Source organism: Papio anubis, chromosome 16 (assembly GCF_008728515.1).
Source record: "Papio anubis isolate 15944 chromosome 16, Panubis1.0, whole genome shotgun sequence".
NCBI lineage: Eukaryota > Metazoa > Chordata > Mammalia > Primates > Cercopithecidae > Papio > Papio anubis.
In genome coordinates this window covers 27,560,552-27,576,179 of record NC_044991.1, presented here as the reverse complement: position 1 = coordinate 27,576,179, position 15,628 = coordinate 27,560,552, and the positions used below count along the sequence as shown (strand labels likewise).

General features: G+C 42.7%; 1 protein-coding gene and 2 gene segments (V, D, J or C); 1 reads left to right on the top strand and 2 right to left on the bottom strand.

Moving 5' to 3' along the window:
• Positions 1-15,628, bottom strand: part of LOC103888259 — a 641,220-nt gene that overhangs the window by 444,944 nt on the left and 180,648 nt on the right.
• Positions 1-15,628, bottom strand: part of LOC101024006 — a 644,330-nt gene that overhangs the window by 463,972 nt on the left and 164,730 nt on the right.
• On the top strand, positions 8,864-11,337 carry ZNF280A (zinc finger protein 280A). Its single transcript, XM_021921846.2, has one exon. The coding sequence runs from the start codon at positions 9,384-9,386 to the stop codon at positions 11,010-11,012; it is 1,629 nt and encodes a 542-aa protein (XP_021777538.2). The 5' UTR covers positions 8,864-9,383; the 3' UTR covers positions 11,013-11,337.

Genomic DNA, 15,628 nt, shown 5'->3' with positions numbered 1-15,628 from the left:
AGACAGAGTTTTGCTTGGTCACCCAGGCTGGAGGGCAACGGCATGATCTTGGCTTACTGCAGCCTCTGCCTCCCAGGTTTGAGCCATTCTCCTGCCTCAGCTTCTCGAGTAGCTGTCACTACCACGCCTGGCTAACTTTTTTGTGTTTTTAGTAGAGACAGGGTTTCACCATGTTAATCAGGCTGGTCTCGAACTCCTGACCTCAAATGATTCACCTGGCTTGCCCTCCCAAAGTGTTGGGATTACAGGCATGAGCCACTGCAGCAGGACGCTTCACGTGGACTTTAAGAACCTGGCCCAGATCCTTCCGGCATAGCCCTGAAGTCCCCAAGTTTAGAGGCATCAACTGACCTGTCCAGGTTCTTTCAAGGACTGCTTTACGCTGCTCTATTCACTTCCAACAGTTTGAACTTAAACCAAGGCCTGGTCTTGGGCTCCCAAGGCATTGCCACCCTTCCTGATTGGGACTGCTGCTCCATTCTCTGGTCCCCCTGTCCCTGTGTGTAAACTTCATCTTTATGTCTGCACTAAAGAAACCACTAGGACACTTAGCAGAGCTTAAAGGGTCAAGTTGGATTGTGTATCTAGCAACATTGGCATGCTGCAAAGAGCTCCCCTGCTCATTTCATCCTTTTCATGCACTTGTTTTCATTCTCTGAGAGAATTTGCCACACCAAGTTGAAAGAGATATTGTAGGCTGATATACCATAGATTCCCAGAGGGGCATTGCCTTGGTAATGGAGCAAAATCAGGCCACCTACACTTAAAAGCAAGCCTTAAAGGATTAAACGAGCTTGAAGTAATTTAACTGCATCCCAGAAGAAGGTTCAAGCATATTTAAAGGAATACAAAAATATTCAAGTCCAGCAAGATCAAACCTGACACCTAATCAAAAATTACCAGGCAGGCAAAGAAGCCAGGGAATACTATCCATAATAAGGAGAAAAATTAATCAACTGAATTAGGCTCCAATGATGTCATAGATGATATAATTAGTGCATTAGCAGACAAGAAGATTGAAACAGTTATTACAATGATCTTCCACATGTTAGGGGAAAGCTGGAGAATGTTAAGCAGCGACACAGAAGATGTAAAAGCATCTCAAATTGAACTTCTACAGATGAAAACTATGCTTGAGCTGAAGAATACACTGAATGAGATTAACAGAGGATTAGACATTGCAGAAGAAAAGATTGTTAAACTGGAGGATAGCAATAGAAACTCCCCAAAACGGAAAACAAATACAAAAAAGAAAATGAGCAGAGGGTCAGTAAACTGTGGGGACAATTTCAAGAGCTCAATAATATGTGTAATTGTAATCTCTGAGGAAGTGGAGAGAGAGGGAATATTAGTCTGTTTGGGCTGCCATAATAAAATAACACAGACTTCTCTGCCAAGATAGAGTTTAAAAGAGTACCGTACACTGTGTGGCTTAGATAGTAGAAATGTGTTCTCTCAGTTCTGAAGGCTAGAAGTCCAAGATCAAGGTTCCAGCTGATTCAGTTTCTGATGAGGGTCTTCTCAGCTTTAGATGGCCACCTTCTCGTTATGTCCTCACAGGACCCCTTCCTCAGCTCACAGAGAGTCAGCTCCCTGGTGTCACTTCTCATACAGATGCTAATTTTATGGGATTAGGACCCCACCCTTATGACCTCATTTAACCTTAATTACCTTCTAAAGGCCCTATCTCCAAATACAACAAGAGGAGTTAGGGCTTCAACATAACACTTCAGGGGCAGTCACAGTGGTGGAGGGCAGCATCTTATCTTGAGTCCATAATAGAGGAGGTAACCAAAAAAAAATTGAAGATGTAAATTTGCAGATTTTCCAAATTTGATGAAAACTAAAATATAAACATAGCATGTAACTTCCTTTTTCAAATAAATGTCCTGTAATCTCTCATCTCATTCAGTATAAATCCCAAAATCTTGACTTTGACCAACAATATCTTAACTGTTATGTCCCCTACACAAATCAGTGACTTCATCTTTCCTCTCTGCTGGTCCTTTAACTGGAGCCACACTTGTCTCTGTGCTCTTCTTGTTCCAGACCATGAAATGCCTGTGCCTCTGTGTCTTTCTTCTGGCTGGAAAATTCTCCTGATATTCACCTTTCTTCTCTCCTTCTTTTCTTCCTTTGACGTAACTGTCTCACAAACAGCAATTCCAACTCTGAGTTCATCTGACTGGGCACCTCTTTGTGTATCCCTTAAATTTAATTTCCAGCACTCTGTTTCATAAACACAGCAAGGTGGCATGAGTGATGGTCTGTCCCTACCTGCATCCATTCCTGACGCACCATCCATTTCCTATTCTGTGCCTTAAAGCAATAAAGGATTCAAGATTTCAGCCATTTTTTCTTTTTCTTTTTTAATCTTAAGGTCTGCTTCTACCAGTCATTTGAAAAACATATTGTGACAAGCTTTAATCTCATCACTGGAATTCTTTGTTTGGAAAGTGGGGCTGGTCTGAAAGAGTTTCCCAGAGGAAACTTCCCAAAGGCAGACTGATAAAGAATCAGCTACGGCTGGGCGTGGTGGCTCACGCCTATAATCCTATAATTGGGAGTCTGAGGTGGGCAGATTACCCGAGATCAGGAGTTCAAGACTAGCCTGGCCAATATGGTGAAACCCTGTCTCTACTAAAAATACAAACAATAGCTGGGCTTGTTGGCACACACTTGTAATCCCAGCTACTTGGGAGGCTGAGGCACGAGAATTGCTTGAGCCTGGGAGATGGAGGTTGCAGTGAGCGGAGATCATGCCACTGTACTCCAGCCTGGCCAACAGAGTGTAGTCTCAAAAAAAAGAATCAGCTGTGCAGGGCAGGGTGCGGGTAGTTCACACCTGTAATCCCAGAACTTTGGGAAGCCGAGGTGGGAAGATTGCTTGAGCTCAGGAGCTTGAGACTAGTTCAGGCAACATAGTGAGACCTCATCTCTACTAAAAAATACAACTAAATTATTTAGACATAGTGGCATCTGCCTATTGTCCTGGCTACTTGGGAGGCTGAGGTGGGAGGATCGCTCGGGTCCAGGATATCAAGACTGCGTGATTGTGCCACTGCACTCCAGCCTGGGCAACAGAGCATGAGACCACGTCTCAAAAAATAAATAAATAAAAATTTTTTAAAAAAATCAACCATGAGGATGTTTCACCACATTCTGTGACCTTTAGATGCATTACAGTTAGTTTTCTGCAGAAAAGGAGGATATATTTTATAAGGGAACATAAATGTTTCATAGGAAAGGCATGTATCCTGATGCAAATTTATATTCAGACCATGTGATTTTATTTTTACTAGATTAGTGGGTTAGAATAGCTTGGTTAGAACAGCTAGATGAGATTTTATTTGGGACTTTTAAAACTGAGCAAAAGAAAATAAGATGCCACTCCGAGCTATTTCTAGACACTCCTCTCAATTTTCTCACCTCCCATAAGCACTACTGCCACAACTTTCTGTCTCAGGGGAAGGGCCTGCTTTATACCTGAGCCAGCCCCTGACCACTGCCTAGGCTTCCTGGAATCTTCCTAGCAGGATTCTCTTTCTGGAAAAGAGGAAGGAGTGAATATCAGTTCTGCAGAATACTCCTCTCCTCGCCTCGCCTCTCCTCGCCTCTCCTCGCCTCTCCTCTCCTCTCCTCTCCCCTCCCCTCCCCCCTCCCCCCTCCCCCCTCCCCTCCCCTCCCTTCCCCTGCCTTCCCCTCTTCCTTCTCTCTCTCTCTTTCTTTCTTTCTTTCTTTCTTTCTTTCTTTCTTTCTTTCTTTCTTTCTTTCTTTCTTTCTTTCTTTCTTTCCTTCCTTCCTTTCTTTCTTTCTCTCTCTTTCTCTCTCTCTCTCTCTCTCTCTCTCCCTTTCTTTTTTCTTTTTTTTGAGACAGGGTTTCACTCTGTCACCCAGGCTAATTGTTTGTATTCTCTTGTGGAAACATGGTTTTGCCAGGTTGCCCAGGCTAGTCTCAAACTCCTGGGCTCAAGCCTCCGCCTAAGCGCTGGCATTACAGGTGTGAGCCACCACGCCCGGCCCCTGGAAGAATTTTACTGTCTAAGTCTTGCACTTCATTTCACTTTGCTTGCTTATTTATTTATTTATGAATGAATGAATGAGACAAGGTCTCTCTCTTCCACCCAGGCTAAAGTATGGTGATGCAATCATAGTTTACTGCAACCTCGATCTCCCTGGCTCAAGCAATCCTCCCATCTCAGCTTCCCGGGTAGCTGGGACTACAGGCACGTGCTACTGTGCCTGGCTAATTAAAAAAAATTTTTTTGTAGAAACAGAGGTCTTGATATTTTGCTGAGGTTGGTGTGGATATCCTGGGCTCAAAGATCTTTCCACCTCACCCTTTAATAGCCGGGACTACAGGTGTACCTCAGCAGCGGTCCTCATTTCACTTTGCTTTCCAGGGGCACACCCTTGGCTACTTGCAATGCCCTCAAGCAGCCTTTCCCCAGTCCCTAGAAATAAAGACCCTGTGTCATACACTTTTATACCACCTTGGGCTCTGCCTACTGGGTTCAAGCGATTATCCTGCCCCAGCCTCCCAAGTACCTGGGATTACAGGCGTGCACTGCCAAGCCCAGGAAATTTTTGTATTTTACTTTATAAAGAATAGAGACGGGTTTTCACCAAGTTGGCCAGGCTGGTCTCAAACTACTGGACTCATGTGATCTGCTGCCTCGGCCTCCAAAAGTGCTGGGATTACAGACGTGAGTCACCACGCCCGGCCCAGAAAGGTATTTTTAAAGTTTTATCAGGAGATGTTACTTTAGAACATTTTAATTTGCAAATGATTTTTGGTTTAATTTTGAAACTTGATTGCACTGTGTTGGAATGGGGTGGAAATACAAATATTTCTTACCTGTCGAGGGACTCTTGAGGCTCCCCCTGCCCCGCTTTCTAATCTGGATTGCAAAGGCTGTAAAGATAGTGAAAGGGAGGGCCTGAAATTCAACTGAAAAGATTCCAAGGAGGGGGCAGTGAAGGAGGAGAGGGGAGGGAGAGACGGAGGGAAGGAAGTGAGAGGGGATGGGAGGGAATCAGGACAGACCTTTGACCCCTGGAAACTGATTAAGAAGGAAGTGGGATGCTGCTTAGAGAAAGCTGTTGAAGACTCAGTGAGGACCCTGTTTGGACACCGGGAAACTCCTATGGGAGCCTAGTCTTCAAGGGCTGTGGGAGTGAGACACACCCTGCCCCCTGGGGCTTCTACTGGAAAGATATCTGCCTTTGAACTTCCTCATCTCTGTTTGAGCTCCGTTGGAACAGACATGTGGACTGCCTCCCACTCCGCACCCCATCCCTTCTGACCCCCAGTAGCTGAGGGCCCAGGCACACTGCAGAGAAGGTGGTGGAGTCTGAACAACAGAGAAGAGGGAGGACACCCATCACCAGTTGAGTCAACCCAGAAGGCAACCCTCAAACCCAACCCTCATTCTTTCCTTTGAGTAGCAATTGGAGGAAAGGTTTTGGCAATCAAGCTGGACAACAACTGAAAATCCAATCAGGATAAACTGCTTCAGACATGTGACTGGAAAATGATTGGGTTATAATGGGCTTAAAAGGAGTGGGACCTTCTGATCTGGCCTCAGAAAGGACTTTGAAGAGCAAGCGGCATTGTTCGCCTGCAGAAGCAGTGCTGCTGGTCTCTGGACAAATTTGTCTGGGAGGTGGAGACAAGGAAGCTCCAGCTTCGCTTTCCCTCGTGGCCCAGAGTGGAACATACTGAGCTGCACTGGATCATCTGGATGCACACGCAACTTTAGGAACTGGTGAGCTGAGAAATTTGGTATCTTTCATTTTGCCTCTCTAAAACTAGAGTTGGCAAACTTGTTCTGTGAAGGACTAGATGGTAAATATTTTAGGCATTGCGATTCTCTGCTTCAACTACAGTAGTCTTCCCTTATCCAGGGTTTTGCTTTTTGTGCTTTCAGTTACCTGCAGTTCCAAAATATTAATTGGAAAACTCCAGAATTAGGCAATTCATAAGTTTTAAGTCGCCAGCCCTTCTGAGTAGTGTGATAAGCTCTTGAGTCAGCCCTGCCCTGGGATGGTAATCCTCCCTTTGTCCTGAGTCCCCATGCTTTTGGCTGTTTGCGCTCTCTGTACCTTAGTCACTTAGGAGCCATCGCAGTTACCAGAGTGACTGTCCTGGTGGTATCTCAGTGCTTGTGTTCAATTAACCCTTATGGTACTCAATAAAGGCCCCAAAGCACAAGGGTAGCCAGGCTGGAGATTCTAATATGCCAGAGAGAAGCTGTACAGTGCTTCCTTTAAGTGAAAATGGGAAAGTTTTTAATGTAATAAGGAAAGAAAACACAATCATATGCTAAGGTTGCCAAGATCTACAGTACATAAAGATATTTTGTCAGCGAGAGACTGCATTCACATACCTTTAATTTAATTAATTTATTTTTTTGAGATGGAGTTTCACTCTTGCTGCCCAGGTTGGAGTGCAGTGGCATGATCTCAGCTCACTGCAACCCCTGCCTCCCGGGTTCAAGTGATTCTTCTGCCTCACTCTCCCAAGTAACTGAGATTACAGATGCTTGCCACTACACCCAGCTAATTGTTGTATTTTTAGTAGAGACGGGTTTCACCATGTTGGCCAGGCTGGTCTCAAACTCCTGACCTCAGGCAATCCACCCACCTCAGCCTCCCAAAGGCTTACAGGCATGAGCCACCACACCCTGCCTCACATACCTTTTATTACAGTATATATATATTTTTTTATTCTTAACCTCTTACTGTGCCTATTTATAAATTAAACTTGATCACATGTGTGTGTGTATATATATATATAAAAACATAGTATATATTGAATTTGGTTCCATCTGCAGTTTCAGGCATCCACTTTGGGGGTCTTGGAATATAAGCCCCAAAGATAAGGGGGGACTACTGTACTCAACTCTGTCATAAAAGTGCAAAAGCAACCATGGACAACAGCACTAAACAAATGATCATGGCCGTGTTTCACAGCACTTTATGGTGAACACTGACATTTTGAATGTTATATAATTTTCACGTCATAAAATATTCCTTTTTCTTTTTTCTTTTTTTTTTTTTTGAGACAGAGTCTCGCTCTGTCACCCACGTTGGAGTGCAGTGGTGCGATCTTGGCCACTGCAACCTCCACCTCCCAGGTTCAAGAGATTCTCCTGCCTCAGCCTCCTGAGTAGCTGAGTAGCTGGGATTACAGGCATCTGCTACCATGCCTGGCTAATTTTTGTATTTGTAGTAGAGAAGCGGTTTCACCATGTTGGCCAGGCTGGTCTGGAACTCCTGAGCTCAAGTGATTCATGCCCACCTGGGCCTCCCAAAGTGCTGGGATTACAGGTGTGAGCCACCACGCCCCGCCTCCTTTTGCTTGTTTATTCCCCCAGATTTAAAAATATAAAAGTTTGGCTAGGCCGGGCGCGGTGGCTCAAGCCTGTAATCCCAGCACTTTGGGAGGCCGAGACGGGTGGATCACGAGGTCAGGAGATCAAGACCATCCTGGCGAACACGGTGAAACCCCGTCTCTACTAAAAAAAAAAAAAATTAGTCGGGCGCGGTGGTGGGTGCCTGTGGTCCCAGCTACTCGGGAGGTCGAGACAGGAGAATGGCGTGGGCCTGGGAGGCGGAGCTTGCAGTGAGTGGAGATAGCGCCACTGCACTCCAGGCTGGGCGACAGAGCGAGACTCCGTCTCAAAAAAAAAAAAAAAAGAAAAAAATGTACTCTTAATAATAGAAAAAAGTAAGAAAACAATACCTTAAAAGTGTAAGAAACATTCTTGACTTCCTGACTGTACAAAAACAGGGGAAAGGCCAATTTTCCAATTCCTGTCTTAAACCATTGTTTGCCAAAATGTAGTTGATATCCCATTAGCGAACTATAAAACAAGTTTAGTGGGCTGTCAGCTTATACAAAGAAATAGGATTTTTCGCTGACTGTAAGATGCCATCAATTATAAAAGTCACCCAGGCTGGATGCAGTGACATGATTATAGCTCACTGTAACCTCAAACTCCTGGGCTTGCAAGGTATATTTTACATCTTGTGTGGTAGGCAGTAATAAATGCTAAGTTGAAAAATAGCATTGAAGGTTAGAACATATGAGTTAAGGAGGTTGTGATTTTTGATACTGTGGTCAGGGAAGCCTTGCTGAGGAGGAACCACTGACGTGAGGCAAATCAGGAGCCCAGATGGGGTTAATCTGGGGAAAGAGGCATGCAAGGCCCGGGAACAACAAAAGTTCTGAAAAAGAAAAAGGTCTGGTATGTTCCAGACTCATGGGGCTCAGGATGGCTGCAGCAGAGGGAGAGGAGTTAGCAAGGGTGATAATGACCTAAGGTTCTATGGGGAAATTTTAAGTTTACTGGTATTTCCTATGAATGAGATGGAAAGTCATTGAGGACTTAAGAGCAAAATATACTTGCTCCCCTTTATATTTTAACAGGGGCACTGGGGCCACCATGGGGAGATCTGACAACTTTTAAGTCTGGCAACTTCTGCAATGATCCAGGGAGAGAACATAGTACCTTCCATGAGGGAGGTGGCAGTGGATATAGAAGAGAGTAGTCAGATTCCAGATATCTTTAGAAGATAGAGCAGACTGAGTTTGCTAATTGATTGACTGTGGTGTATGAGAGAAAGTCTGTCAAAGGATGACTCTGAAGTTTGTAGACTGAACAACTGGGTTTACTGAGAAAAGGAACATTACAGGAACAGCAAAGGGTGTGTGTGTGTTGTAGCTTTTATTGTGTGTGTGATGGGGTCTCATTTGGTTGCCCAGGCTGGAGTGCAGTGCCATGAACATCGCTTTGAAGTCCTGGGCTCAAGTGTTCCTCTTGGCTCAGCCTCCCAAGTAGCTGGGACTACAGGTGTGTACCACTATGCCAAGCTAGTTTTTTTTTTGATTTTTAATTTTTTTTGGTAGATATGGGGTCTTGCTATATTGCCCAGGCTTAGAGCAGAAAGTTTTTGAGAGAAGTTTTGTTTAAGTTGGCTAGAAACCTTAGACATCTGAGAGAGTACATCTGGGATGAGGAGGAGGTGAGCGAGGCATCTAGAGTGCAAAATTTAGAGGCGAGCACTCTCAGATGTTCCATCTGCACCTCCTGAAATCTTGCTTCCTTTGCCTCACAACTGCAGAAGACCAGGGTAGGAGAGAGAGGTGAATTTGAAATTATGCCATTTAAAATGTTTCAAGCCTTATTTCTGATGTGTAAAAGAGTGATGTTGATAGTTACCTCAGTGTTTTAAGGGAGGGTACAATAAAGTAATGATTTTGTCTTTTGAAATAAATATTGACTATTGTCACATGGTTGCACTTAGGTGGCAATTTGTAAAAAGACAGCTCTGGAAGTTGAAGGGACCAGTGGCTTCAAGCAAAAAGTAAACTGAAAATGGGAGATGTCTTTTTGTGTAAGGAAGTGGAATCACCAAAGAAGATTTTGAGAGAATCCAAAGAAAGCGACAAAGAAGACGAAGATCCAGATCTGATCTTTGTTGGGGTGGAACATGTACATAAAGACGCTGAAATTCTCTTTGTCGGGATGATTTCAAATTCAAAACCAGTCGTTTCAAACATTTTGAACAGAGTCACCCCAGGCTCAAATTCAAGAAGAAGAAAAGGCCACTTCCGTCAAGATCCTGCTCACGTGTGGCAACCTGCAAATCATGTGACCTCTATGGCAAAAGCCATCAGGCCAGTTTCTCCATCTGAGGGGAGATCTACAGATAGTCCTGTCACTACGATGTCTTCACCTGAACCTGCTTATAAAATGGGCTCACCACACGTTGTTTCTCCCAATTCCTCAGATTCTCTCCCTCCAGGGACTCAGCATCTAGTTGGAGCTATGTTCTCTGGAGGAGGCAGAAGTGAGAGTTCTCCTGATTCCAAGCGACTTTCCACTTCAGATATAAACAGCAGAAATTCCAAAAGGGTTAAACTCAGGCATGAAATCCCAGGGGTACATTCTTTAGCTGTGGTCCCTTCAGATAGCTCTTCTATAATAAGCACAAATACACCCTCACAGGGGGTCTGCAACTCATCAAACCACGTTCAGAATGGAGCAACATTTCCTTGGGCTGATGCTAATGGAACAGCACATTTCAATCTTAGGAATCCAGAGAGAGCAAATGGGTCTGATGGCCTGGTAATAACAGACATTTCAAGTCTAGCAAGTCAAAAGAAGACCTTTGATTCCAGGAAAGAAAATCCCATCGTGTTACTTAGCGACTTTTACTATGGACAGCATAAAGGAGATAGGCAGCCAGAACAGAAGACTCACACCACCTTTAAATGCCTCAGTTGCGTGAAAGTTCTAAAAAATATTAAGTTTATGAATCACATGAAGCATCATTTGGAGTTTGAGAAGCAGAGGAACGACAGTTGGGAAGACCACACCACCTGCCAGCACTGCCACCGGCAGTTTCCCACTCCCTTCCAGCTACAGTGTCACATTGACAGTGTGCACATCGCCATGGGGCCCTCTGCTGTCTGTAAGATCTGTGAATTGTCATTCGAAACAGATCAGGTCCTCTTACAACACATGAAGGACCATCATAAGCCTGGCGAAATGCCCTATGTGTGCCAGGTTTGCCATTACAGATCGTCGGTCTTTGCTGATGTGGAAACACATTTTAGAACGTGCCATGAAAACACAAAGTATTTGCTTTGTCTGTTTTGTCTCAAACTTTTCAAAACTGCGATACCATACATGAATCATTGCTGGAGGCACAGCAGAAGGAGAGTCCTTCGATGTTCCAAGTGCCGACTACAGTTTTTGACGTTGAAGGAGGAAATAGAGCACAAAACCAAGAACCATCAAACATTTAAAAAGCCGGAGCAACTGCAAGGGTTGCCTCGTGAAACAAAAGTTATTATTCAAACTTCAGTTCAGCCAGGATCAAGTGGTGTGGCTTCCATTATTGTGAGTGACACTGACCCTCCGCCTTCACCTGTAAAAACTAAAACGATGGCTATGAACACTGGAGATTCCAGACTCCCTTGCAGCAAGGATTCTCGCTGAAAATATGTTCGACTCACTTCCAGGAGTTGCGAAAGGCAGAAGTGAGGCTAGGCCATGTGTGCTTTGTGGCTGTAGATGCTAGCAAGCAATGTCATCAACTGTCAGGTTTTATTTACAGTGACATCTCATCAGCTCCCTATTGTCAAGAAGTAGCTCCAAAGTCTTCGTGCCCTTTCCCAGTCAAATGCTCCCAACAAGCCATCCCCTATTCTGACCTCAGAGGTTTTTCTTGTTTATGAACTTTAAATAAATGGAATACCACAAAGATTCTTGTCTTTGGCTTTTTAAAATAAGTGAGATGGCTGGGTGTGATGGTTCATGCCTGTAATTCCATCACTTTGAGGGGTTGAGGCGGGTAGATCACTTGAGGTCAGGAGTTTGAGACCAGGCTGGCCAACATAGTGAAACCCCTTCTCTACATAAAATAGAAAAATTAGCCAAGTGTAGTGGTGGGTGCCTGTAGTCCCAGCTACTCGGGAGGCTGAGGCAGGAGAATCACTTGAACCTGGGTGGGGGAGTTTGCAGTGAGTTGAGATCGCGCCACTGCCCTCCAGTCTGGGTGACAGAGCAAGACGCTGTCTCAAAATAAAGTTAAATAAAATAAGTGAGATGCATTTTTGCTGTGTGTAGCAGTAGCACATTCTTTTTCATTGCTGGGTAGAATTTTGTTGTGTGACTGTGGCAGTTTTATATAAATCTATTTTACTGTTGATGGACTTTGAGGCTGATTCTTCGGCAATTTTGAATAAAGCTGCTACGAGCTTGTGCGTGTCTGTTGGTAAGCATGTAATCATTTCTCGTGGGTATGTATGGCTATGAGAAGTGCTGGAACTGCATATATTTAGCTTTCTAGTGTAGATACTGCCAAATACATTTCCAAAGTGGTTGTAACGATTTACATTCCCACCACCGATATTGCGAATTCCATTGCTACTGATCCAGCACTTGGTACCGTCAGTCATTTTAGTAAGTGCCCTTCTCTTGAAATTGTAGTGGTACCTTATTGTGGCTTTAATTTGCCTTTCCCTGATGAGTAATGGACCTTGAGATTATATAGTTATCAGCCACCTGAGTATTTTTTTTAAAATTAAATGTCTATTCAAATTTTGCCCCCTCTTACCTTTTTAAAAATTGGGCTGTCGACCGGGGAGGGTACGGGAAAAGTGCTGGGTCACTGGAAATGTCCCATATTTGGATCTGAATGGTGGCTTTATGGGTGTACGTACGTACATTAAGGTTTATCTTTCATATGTCTTATTTAAGAAATTGTCTACCAAGGACATAAAGATATTCCTTCTATGTTTTCTTCTAGAAGCTTTATTGTTTAGATGAGACATCTCAAACTGATTTTTTGTTAATGGTGTGATAAGGCACGGAGACTAATTTTTTCATATGCATACCCCAAATCAAGCAGCACCTCCTACTAAAAAGACCACTCGTTCCCTACTGTATTGCAGTGGAAACTGTGTGAACCAGGGATGATTGTATATATGTGTTTCTGGAATCTATTTCATTTCATTTGTCCTGTTATCTATCCTTGTGCTAAGGCTGCAGTATCTTAATGATTGTAGCTTTGCATAATCCTCCATGTGGTAGTTTCATTTCTCCAACTTTGGCATTCAAAGTTGCATTGGCTATTCCAAATGCTTTACTAATTGAAGTGGCTTTCATGGGTGTCCTTTGCGTGGTCTCAAACTCAGATATAGTAGTTTACTTTAATTGTGATGTTAGCTATGGGGCTCTTTGTAGTTCCCCACTGACTGTAGGGGAATCGACTTACAAATCAGTAACAGAAAGATCACTGAAAAAAACCCCAAAGTCCCTCAATTAGGCAATACAGTTCTAAACAGGGCTGGGACTAGGGTAAAGCAAGCAGGGAACCTAAGGTGACAACGTGCCATCCCTGAAGCTGGGGGTGCGTCTCTCCTTAATGCACTCCAGCCTCCTTGCTTATCTCACCCCAGTCCTGGTCCTCATTCTAAATAACCCATAGCTCCTCTGAGAAATTGCAGTGAAAAAAGGAAAATATTGAATTGAAAGGTATTGAAAACAAGCACAAAATTTATGCAGTGGAATTAACACAGTTCCTGGGAATTTGTATTTTTAAATGCATATATTTGGAAAGAAGAAAGGTTCACTAAAGATCTAAGTCAATGCTGTCCATAGAGCTTTCTGTGATGATGACAATGCTCTACTTCTGCTCTGTCCAATATGCTACAGGTGACTACTGATGTGTTGAAATGTGGCTAGTGTGACTGAGACACTAAATTTTTAATTTTATTTACTTATGATTAATTTAAAACTAAACCTATTTTTGATTAATTTAAAACTAAAGGAAGAAGAGACAAATCTTCCTTAAAGAAGAGTTGCAAATAATTTGCACAGATAATTTTCCCTTAATGAGACCTCATGGCCTTCCTGCGTGTAGGCAAGATTTGGTGACTTACTCCCAAAGAATAGGGTACGAAAGGGGAGAAAAAGTAATTTACAGTGGAGAAACCAGTAGGAAGTCATATTGATAGCATGGATTGCTGATGAGAAATTACGAGAAGGACACATCATGTCTGTGATAGTCTTCTAAAAACCATAACCCCAGTGTAACCACTAGAAAAACATCAAACCTAAATTGAGAGACACTCTGAAAAATACCTGCCCTTTACTTCTTAAAATTGTCAAGGTCATGAAAAGCAAGAAAAGTTTAAGAAACTGTCACAGACCAGAGAAGGCTAAGAAGACAAAATGACTAAGTACAAGTCAGTATCCTGCATGGGAATCTGGAACAAAAAGGATGATGGGAAAAAGTAGCGACATTTGAATAAAGCCTGAATTTTGGTTGATACTAATTTACTGATGGATATTGGAATTGTTATGAAGCCAAAAGAAGATCATTTCACATATATTTATTTTTCATTTTATTATTTTTTGTGACGGAGTCTCACTCTGTTGCCCAGGCTGGAGTGCAGTGGTGCAATCACAGCTCACTGCAACCTCTGCCTCCCAGGTTTAAGCAATTATCGTGCCTCAGCCTCCTGAGTAGCTGGGACGACAGGCACGTGCCACCACACCCAGCTAATTTTTGTATTTTTAGTAGAGATGGGGTTTCACCATGTTGGCCAGGCTGGTCTTGAACTCCTGACCTCAAGTGATCTGCCTGCCTTGGTCTCCAAAAATGCTGGGATTACAGGTGTGAGCCACTGCGCTTGGCTTCATGTATACAGTTTAGATATTGCAAATATCTTTACATCTCAGCGTCATATATACATTTTAGATACTGCAAATATCTTCTTTATATCTATGATCTCTTCATTTTGACTAAGGTACACTTCACTGAACAGAAATCTTCAAATGCAAAGGTCAGTAATATTTAGGCCATGTTATCTGATTATAATACAGTTAAAAATATCTTTTAAAAAGCTCAGAGATTTCAAAAATAAATAATTGTAAAAAAAATCTCATAGATTTCAAAAATAAATAACATACTATACAACCCTTGTGTTAGAATCACTATGTAAAAAGTAAAGTAGAGGTTCCTCTTCAAAGAGAGTTTCCTCCCTGTCGAATTAGGAATAAATAGTCACTTCTCTTAGAAGTAAAATTTATTCAAAGACCTGTGCTAACATTCTTAGATATCTGCTAGCTGTAATAAATGAATTAATGTATTTTGTGTTCTTAGCTCCCACAATTTAGCCTAAATATTTGCCCTGGCATGCTTATACTGGTCCAAGCAAGCATTAGGTCATAGCCTATTCCTCTTCCTTATTTGGAGGTGTTTTTACCTTTCTCAGCATTCCACAAGTTACTTCCTCCTTCCCTTGTTCTCCTCCGCCTTTGCCTCTGTTAGAAAGTTCTAAGTTGTTAGCCAATTGGGACAAACACAGAATGTGAGGTTCCGTTTCAGCCAATGGAAACCGGACACAGCAGCAAGGTGGAAGCGTCAGGTTATAAATAGCCCTGTATCCTTTGTTCAGGGTACTCTTGGCAAAACTGCTGGCGAGGGTACCCTTTCTGCAGAAAGTAAAAATGGCCTTGCTGAGAAAATTAAATTTATGTTCAAGTGCTATTTCTTTCTGGTACTGGGGAAGAAGCACTTCTAACAACTAGGAAAATTAGGACATAACTAATTGAAGGATAATGAAAATATTACCAAGCAGAACTGGTGGGACACAGTTAAACTGGTACTTGAAGGTAAATTTATAGCATTAAATACAAGAGAAAAGAGTTTACAAGCAAATGATGTAGGCATTTTTCTCCAAAAGTTATAAAGAGGAGTAACAGAGCAAGCCTATGACGACAGGAAGGAAGGAAATAACAGAGTGGAAGAAATAGATGAAATAGATAAGAAAATAACATTATAGATTAATGAAACCAAAAGTGATTTACTCGCCCTCGCCAAAAAAGGATTGCTAAAATAGACTTTTGGCAGAATTGGTCAATTAAAAAAAATCAAAACCTGCAAGTAAATTGAGTGGGCAAACTTTATGTAAAGGTCCAGATACTAACTATTGTAAGCTTTTCATACACGGTCTCTGGCAATTAATCAACTTTGCTGTTGAAGCAGGAAAACAGGCATAAATAATACCTAAAGGAATGGGCATGTTTGTTGTTCCAATACAACT